This window comes from Lolium perenne, chromosome 2 (assembly GCF_019359855.2).
Source record: "Lolium perenne isolate Kyuss_39 chromosome 2, Kyuss_2.0, whole genome shotgun sequence".
Taxonomy (NCBI): domain Eukaryota; kingdom Viridiplantae; phylum Streptophyta; class Magnoliopsida; order Poales; family Poaceae; genus Lolium; species Lolium perenne.
This window is the reverse complement of record NC_067245.2, coordinates 316,796,751-316,805,140: the sequence shown is the minus strand read 5'-3', so window position 1 is coordinate 316,805,140 and position 8,390 is coordinate 316,796,751. Positions and strand designations below refer to the sequence as shown.

General features: G+C 49.4%; 1 protein-coding gene across 1 annotated transcript; it reads left to right on the top strand.

The window, feature by feature from the left end:
• Positions 1–1,116: 1,116 nt before the first annotated feature.
• On the top strand, positions 1,117–3,483 carry LOC127329554 (uncharacterized). Its single transcript, XM_051356056.1, has 3 exons — positions 1,117–1,195; positions 1,421–1,925; positions 2,847–3,483. The coding sequence occupies exons 1-3, from the start codon at positions 1,117–1,119 to the stop codon at positions 3,481–3,483; spliced, it is 1,221 nt and encodes a 406-aa protein (XP_051212016.1).
• The last annotated feature ends 4,907 nt before the right edge of the window (positions 3,484–8,390 follow it).

The window sequence follows — 8,390 nt, the reverse complement described above, 5'->3', positions numbered from 1 at the left end:
GGATGGCGGAGCCAGCTTGAACATCATGTACCTGGAAACCCTCAAAAAGATGAACCTATCGGAAACACAGCTCAAGCATAGCAATGTCGAGTTTCATGGCGTGGTTCCGGGGAAAAAAAGGCAAACTCATTGGGCAGCATCTCACTTCATGTGGCCTTCGGCGACGTTAATAATTTCCGCGAAGAGAGGATCACATTTGAAGTTGTGTCCTTCAAGAGTTCTTATCACGTGATCTTTGGCAGGCCCGCATACCACAAGTTTCACGGAAGACCGTGCTACATCTACAATAAGCTGAAGATGCCAGGGCCAACCGGAACTATCACAGTCCAGGGCAACTACAGGAAAGCTCAAGAGTGCGAGGAAGGAGAAGCAGCCTTTGCAGAATCCATCCTCAACGCCGACGAGCTGAAGGAGATGAGGAGCGAGGTGGATCCGGCTGAGATGCCCGCCCTCAAGAAGCAAATCTCCGACCAAAATCCTTCATTCAAGGCTGCAGAAGAAACCAAGAAGGTGGCACTTGAAGACGCGGATCCGTCCAAGACTACCTCCATTGGTGCAGCTATGGATGCTAAATAGGAAAGCGCGCTCGTCGAGTTCCTCCGGAAAAATAAAGTCATCTTCGCATGGCAGCCCTCTGACATGTCCGGAGTACCTAGGGAACTCGCCGAGCACTCATTAAACATCAAACCCAGAGCAAAACCGGTGAAGCAAGCTTTGAGACGCTTCGGAGACAAGAAACGCCGTGCCATAGGGAAAGAGTTAGCTAAGCTTTTAGAAGCAGGATTTGTTAGAGAAGTGATCCATACTAACTGGGTCGCAAATCCAGTCCTTGTACCCAAAAAGAACACTGAAATACTAAGAATGTGCATTGATTATACCGGCTTGAACAAACACTGCCTGAAGGATCCGTTTCCTTTGCCTCGCATTGACCAAGTCATTGACTCGACGGCTGGGTCGGAACTCCTTTGTTTTCTGGATGCATATTCCGGGTACCATCAGATCCGGATGCGAGAGTCGGATCAATTGGCGACCTCTTTCATCACTCCTTACGGTACATATTGCTATATTACTATGCCCTTCAGCTTAAAAAATGCAGGTGCCACATACCAACGGACCATGCAGTGGTGCCTACGCGACCAGATCGGTCGGAACATACATGCATACGTCGATGACATCGCGGTCATGTCCTGGAAGGGTAATGATCTCCTCAACGATCTCCAAGAGACCTTTGATAATCTCCGAAAGTACAAGATGATGTTAAATCCAACCAAGTGCGTCTTTGGCGTGCCAGCCGGAAAACTCCTTGGCTTCATCGTTTCCCATCGAGGTATCGAGGTTAACCCGGAGAAAATCAAGGCCATTCTCAACATATCAAGGCCAACTTGCTTGAAGGACATACAACGGTTAACTGGTTGTGTAGCAGCAGTGAGCCGGTTTGTCAGCCACCTTGGCAAGAAGGCACTTCCACTGTACAAATTACTCAAGAAAGCGGACAATTTCGTCTGGGACGAAACAGCAGACAAGGCCCTTCAGGAGTTAAAGAGGATCCTTTCCTCCGCCCCCGTTCTGGCAGCTCCAACACCTTCGGAACCCATGTTCCTTTACCTGGCGACATCGAACAAGGTCATCAGCATCGTCATTGTGGTGGAGCGACAGGAGGAAGAGCACGAGTACGGAGTTCAGAGACCTGTGTACTACGTCAGTGAAGTCCTGACAGAATCCAAACAACGCTACCCCCACTTCCAGAAGCTAGCTTACGGAGTTTTTCTGGTTAGCCGGAAATTAAGGCACTACTTCCAGGAACACCCCATGACAGTCGTGAGCAAGGCTCCGCTGAACACAATCATCAACAACTCCGACGCCACCGGAAGAGTAGCAAAATGGGGCATCGAGCTTGCCGCATTCGAGATCAACTACAAACCAAGGTAAGCCATCAAGTCACAAGTCCTTGCAGATTTCATCGCGGATTGGACGGAGGCGCCCTCCGACACACTGGTGCCGGAACCAGAAGCTTGGGCCATGCATTTTGACGGATCCAAGCAACATCAAGGCTCGGGGGCTGGGGTAACCCTCAAGTCTCCGACTGGAGAGGAGTTCAAATACGTTCTCCAGATACATTTTCATGCCACAAACAACATGGCAGAATATGAAGCACTGCTGCATGGATTGCGAATCGTGAAGGAAATCGGAATAAAGCATATCATATGCTGTGGAGACTTCGACCTCGTCGCCCAGCAAGTAGCCGGAACCTGGAATGCTCGGAATGCAGTTATGGCGGCATACAGAGACGAAGTCGACGAGATGGCAAAGTGCTTCCTCGGATACGAAGTCAAATACGTCAGAAGAGACGACAACACTGTCGTGGACATGTTATCTAAGCTCGGATCCGATCGAAAACCAATACCACCCGGAATATTCTTGGAGCATCTTAGGGTACCATCTGTCCAAGGAGCATATCCGGAAAACCCTGACCGCGCAAATCCTCCGACTAAGGAAGTCATGCTTGTAACTCCGGCTTGGACGAAGCCAATCATGGACTATCTTACTGATCAGAGATTACCCGAAGACGAAGTTCTAAGGAGGCAGGTTATCCGGAGAGCAAAGTCCTACATGATAATTAATGGACAACTCTACAAAAGAAGCACTTCCGGAATTTTCCAGAAGTGCATTTCGCAACAAGAAGGCATTGAGATACTTAGAGAAATACATCTTGGTGATTGCGGGCATCACGCCGCTCCGAGGTCCCTCGTATCCAAAGCCTTCCAGCAAGGTTTCTTCTGGCTGACCGCAAAGCAGGACGCCGATGAAATTGTCGAACATTGCCGTGGATGTTAGTTTTACGCAAGACAACCCAATGCACCAGCTGCAGAGCTAAAGACCATCCCTATTACCTGGCCATTTGCGGTCTGGGGGCTGGACATGGTCGGAAAACTAAAGAGGGCATCCTCCGGATTTGAGTATCTCCTAGTAGCTGTTGATAAGTTTAGCAAATGTATTGAGGCTAAACCGGTGAAGAAGCCAGATGGTGCATCAGCACTAAATTTTGTAATAAGCCTCGTGGTCAGGTTCGGAATTCCGCATAGCATTATCACTGACAATGGCACGAATTTCGCAGTTGCAGAATCAAAGGACTACTGTGATGATGTTGGGATCCGGCTAGATTTAGCTTCCGTAGCACACCCCCAGTCGAATGGACAAGTGGAGTGGGCCAACGGCCTCATTTTGAGCGGAATTAAACCAAGACTTGAAGCTCCGCTCCGTCGTGCATCCGGAGCTTGGGTCGAGGAACTGCCCTCGGTGCTATGGAGTTTACGAATGACTCCGAACCGATCAACAGGGTTTACTCTGTTCTTCATGGTCTACGAAGCTAAAGCTATCCTCCCAACAGACATTATCCATGACTCCCCACGAATTTCTGCCTACTCAGAGGAAGAAGCTGACCAAGATCGGCATTTATCCGTGGATTTGTTAGAAGAGGCGTGAGATTTAGCAAACCAAAGATCCACCATCTATCAGTAGCAGCTGTGCCGCTATCATAGCCAACGCTCGTTCAAGGAAGGTGATTTGGTGCTACACCTCCGACAAAAGAAGACTCATAAACTGGCTTTCACCTTGGGAGGGACCTTTCGTCATCAGCAAAGTCCTTCACAATGGATCCTACTATTTAGTAGATTTCCGGGAAGTCAAGGATAGACCTGCAAATTTCCACCTTAAGCGGAAAAGGGAAGATCCGGACGACATCTATGACGAAACAGACCGGCCATGGAATATATCACAGCTACGTCCTTTCCACACTTAACACATGTTTCAATTGTGTATATTCTACGTTTTATATGATCAATGAAATAAAGCATTTGGTTCACTCTTTGAGTCTTTTATCTCCTTTAGTTCTTCATTTTTGGATCATGTAAGCATTTCTTTTTTCCGACCAAAACCGCAGAGCTGGATTTTTCCGTCTATGTGTGTATTAGTTGTGATTTCAAAAATCGTCCAGTAGGACGTGAGCTTAAGTTTTCTGGCATGCACATTTTTTGATGATTATGTGTGGATTCCTAGTAGTGACATTCGGCACCCGGGCTGGGAGGCTGGTTCCGGAGTTTTTGATGGATTGGTCATTAGGCCCTATCACTCCGGCAAGCATTCTCCGGCTACAGGTCCTCCGACTCATGAAACATCAAACACATAGACCAAGAATATGTGGAAACCAGCACTTGCTTCGTAAATAAAAAGTGTGCATAAAACAAACTAGCAAAGGGCATTTGCCCTCCGCTAACAAGCATAGTTTATCACACTGCGTCAAAAGCATAACTTCTAAACTACTTAAGTTTAAAATTTACAAACCCACTCAGGGGCTAAATTGATGCAAAGTTCTTTGTCTCCTCTTCCAGGAACAAGTTTCATTTCTTTGGCTCCTTGGCCGGAGAGGAGGCAGTGGCATCTCCGGCTGGATCAGTCTTCGCCGGAGACTTGGAGAGCTGGTCCACGTACACTGGCTATTATCATCCGATGCTTCCGGATCCTCTGCAGCAGATTCTTGCATTTTGCGCTCTTCAGCGGCTTCATGTTCGGGCAAGACTGCTTTGTCGTAGAACTGGTCGTGGCAGATATAACTGGCAATGCGGGAGTCATATCCGCTGCACCGCTCCATAGCCTTGTCGGAGTCGCAGCCGTCTGGCACAGCGGTTGTGGTTGCGTTCAGGTCCATGTCCGGATACCTGCACAAACACATTGCTAAGGCCATTCGAGCTGTGCCACGGGCTGAGGATGCTTGAAGATCCGCCACGATCTCCGGAAGCACGGACATTTTCTCGATCAAATCTCGGATATTGCATTTCCGGCTGTTCTTGAGGGCCAAGTTATAGCAGATTTTCCATGACACGGAAATCAAATCATGAACATCCTCGCCAGCAAGTTGTACGAGATCGTCGCGGCCGTACTGGATCCGCCTTGATTCTTCATATCCTAGAGTCTCTGTTCACAAATTAAATTCGAAGGATTAGCGCGAAAACACTGGTTGCTCAAGAAGTAAAGGCGTAAGAATGCAGAAACGCACCAAAGATCTCCGCGTCCATAAGGTCGGAGTCAGTTCTGGCAATGGCGGCCTCAGTCTTGAGATTACTAGTCTCGTCCAGAAGCTGCTTAATCATGATGGCGTCCTCTTCCTGCCTCTTGAGATCCACAGCTCTAGCCTCTTTGTTTTCCTTGATCTTCTGGACAAGCAGCTCATCCGATATTTTCTTCTCCGCCTCCGTCTCCACCAGTTTTGCTTTGAGAGCACGGTACCCGGAGAGGGGCACCTCAAAATCATTGCATTTGGCTTCAAAGATAACCGTTGATGGACCATCTGCATAAAGCAATAAAACACTTGCTTATGAACGAATGGCATCAACAGAGTCGGAAACATGACAAGCTATGATGTGACCGTACCTTGCTTCTTTGCAAGTTTACTCTCCAACTCGGAGATCCGATCGTCACGATCCGCTAGCATATCCGCCTGTTTTTCCAAGCAACGTTGCTGATGTGCAACGGTCTTGTTCAACTCATAGTGCAAGGTTTGGGTTTGCTGCACAAAAAACAGCAAAAGCAAGAGGGTCAATTTTTTTTCCGGATATAACTCTAAAGTATCTAGGCGGATACTAGGTTTCCGCCTACGTACTTGGGGGCTACTGTACGGAGAAGTTACCTTGCGCTGTGTGAGCAAACGATCAGTAAATTCCGCAGTCTTCATCTTGAACTGCTCAATAAAATCAGTAGATTTCTTCTTGAATTGCTCTATCTCATATGAGGGAGAATCGGGTTTTTCCCAGACTTCCTTCATCATGGAGCGAATTAAATCCTCTTGGAGCTCCCATCGCTCCGCCTCATCAAGCTTTGAAAACAGCTTTACGGAGTATGCTTTGGGCCTAGCACGAGGGTCTACGCCCTCAGCCTCCAAGTGCTTGGCAATGGCATCATCGGTTCGAACCTCCGCCACCTCTCGTGAAGTTACCTCCGCATCGCCCTTCCTCGCAGCATCAGCTCCAGTAGCCGGAATATTCCTGGAAGTGCTCTCCAGTCTTTTCTCACTGCTGATGTGCACAACGTCATCAGGAGTTTTTCCGGTAGAATGAGCAGGCGAGGGAGGTGCCTTGGCCGGAGAGGGTTCGCGCTGGAGGTTGGAGGCGCTAGGAGGGATCACCGGGGTCTCCGGAGCTACGGCAGGCGACGCCTTCATGAAAGAAGTGACTGGCGTCTGGCTCTTGCTCCTTCCGGCCGGAGCCTTTTGCTGCCTGACAAACCAAACATACAAAGTAAGCTAAGGACTTTGTCAAATTTGAAGCAAAAAACCAACAACCATTACCTTGCTCCGGGTAGCACGGGCTTGGTGCCCTTTCCAGCGGTAGCAAGTAATTTCAGCATGTCCGCCTCCGCTCGACGGGAATCATGTCGATGCTAGGGACCATTCCCCGAGGCCTTCGCCTTCTTCGATGTTCCTCCGGCTTCGGCGGAGGGGCCGCGTGGGCGCTTGGTAACCCGGGGCTTGTAGTGCTCCGGCTCTTCATCTTCCTCCTCCTTTTCCACCTCCGGAGCATTGTCGGCTTTGCTCGGTGTAACGGCCCAGGGTAGGACCCCTAATAGATTTGTCTGTTCTTTTCTTTTTGTGCATCATCATGTCATCATGCATCATATCACCCATGGTTTCACAAAATAAAATTATTTTGTAAACCCTAGCTACCTTGTTTTTTCCTTCTCATATGGTTTAATAAAACCCCCTCTCAAATTCCCTATTTTTATAATTAAGTTGTGCAACAAATAATTTTGGAATAAAATGTTGCTTTGTTTTGGTTACAATTAAAGTATTATTTGGAAAACTAATTTTTAATCTCCTCTCACCTTTGTTGCAAATTCAAAACAGAAAAGGATTTTGAAATTCAAATGTTTTCAATAGAAACAGAAAAGAGAAAAGAGAAAATGTTTTTCTAAAACAAAGCTAACCCTAACCCTGGACTTCCTTCTCTCTGGCCCATCTCCATTCTTCACACCGAGCAGGCCAACGCCAGCAGCGGCCGAGCCCACCTTGCTGCCGGCCCGTACCCCTTCACTCATCTTTCCCCTTTTCGTCATCCTCCTCCATGAGAACGGCATGAAGCCGTGGTCCTCCCCTCCTCACATCGCTGTCCCGCGCCAACCACCACCTCACCTGCTCCCTCCCTTTTAATCCCCACCACGAGCTCTTGCAAACCCTAGCCTCCTCCTCTCGCGCCGCCATCTCCTCTTTCCCCTTTTTCCCTTTCTTCTCCCTCAGGAAAGAAACACAGAGACGAAACAGCCACAGAACCATGGCCGTCGCTCAGTACCTCGACCGTGTCCTCGTCTCCGGCTACCCCACGTCCAACCGAGAGCACCATGAGCTGCGCCTCGACTCCCTCATCATCTTCCCCGAAGGAATCGTCCCCACGCGCCTCCAATCAACGACACCATCGCCATTTCTCCATCCCGGTCGCAGCGCTCCGGCATCAATTCAGGCTTTCTCCGACCTCCTCCGCCCTCTTTGACCTTCTCCTCACGATCCTGGTGAGTTTGCGGTCCTCCCGAGCCTCTCCACGGACCTCCTCTTCTTTTCCTCCGTCCCACCGGCGTTGACCGCCATAGCTCCTCGTAGGTGCTCATCGCCGGCCACCCTCCGGTGGTCTCCCGGTTCCGGCGCCGCCAGTTTCTGGTCCAGCGCACCCGGCGCCCTCTTCCTCGCCCCTGGAACACCGCCAGTCGACCACGCACGCGACGCCGGCCGCGGTGATCACCACTGCCGGGAACGCGCACGGCATCACGACGTCGAACACCTTCCGTGCGTGCATGCATGGTTGCCACGTCGACACCACGTCACCCCCCGGCCCCACCTGTCTGCGACTCCGGCTAGCAATCCTCCCGATGAGAAATGCCCCAGATCCAGATCTGGATCTGGCGGTTTGCACTTTGACCCCTGCAACTTTTGCACATCAACCCGGCGCCCCTGTCCCCCCAGGTCTTGCGATAACCCCCCTGTAGTTTTTGAAGAATCAACCCAGGGCCCATCTCTTCGTCAGCGTCCCAGTCAGCCTCCTGGCCCCATCCGTCAGCCTCTGTGGCTAGCCTATCTCTTGGTATAAAATGTTTTACCCTTTTCTCTGTTTTCTGAAAATTGCAGAATATGTTTAAAACTTGATAAATTCATATCTCATAAACTATAACTCCAAATAAAAAGTGTTATATATGAATTTTGATCAGAAAAATGAGAGGAACATGAATATGCCATCCATATGCCTGTGTGCATCTCGCATCATGTTGCGCGTTGATAGTTGTGCATGTTTCACTCTAATTTACACCGGTGTATTTCGGGCACCAACTAAGGTTTCCCCGCTCCGATTAATATT

Excerpts from the sequence above, each read along its gene's own strand:
- LOC127329554 (XM_051356056.1), top strand. The coding sequence starts at position 1,117 with ATGCAGTGGTGCCTACGCGACCAGATCGGTCGGAACATACATGCATAC. Across the intron at positions 1,196-1,420 it reads CGCGGTCATGTCCTGGAAGG|CAGCAGTGAGCCGGTTTGTC; the intron begins GTAATGATCTCC and ends CTGGTTGTGTAG. Across the intron at positions 1,926-2,846 it reads GAGATCAACTACAAACCAAG|ACAACCCAATGCACCAGCTG; the intron begins GTAAGCCATCAA and ends GTTTTACGCAAG.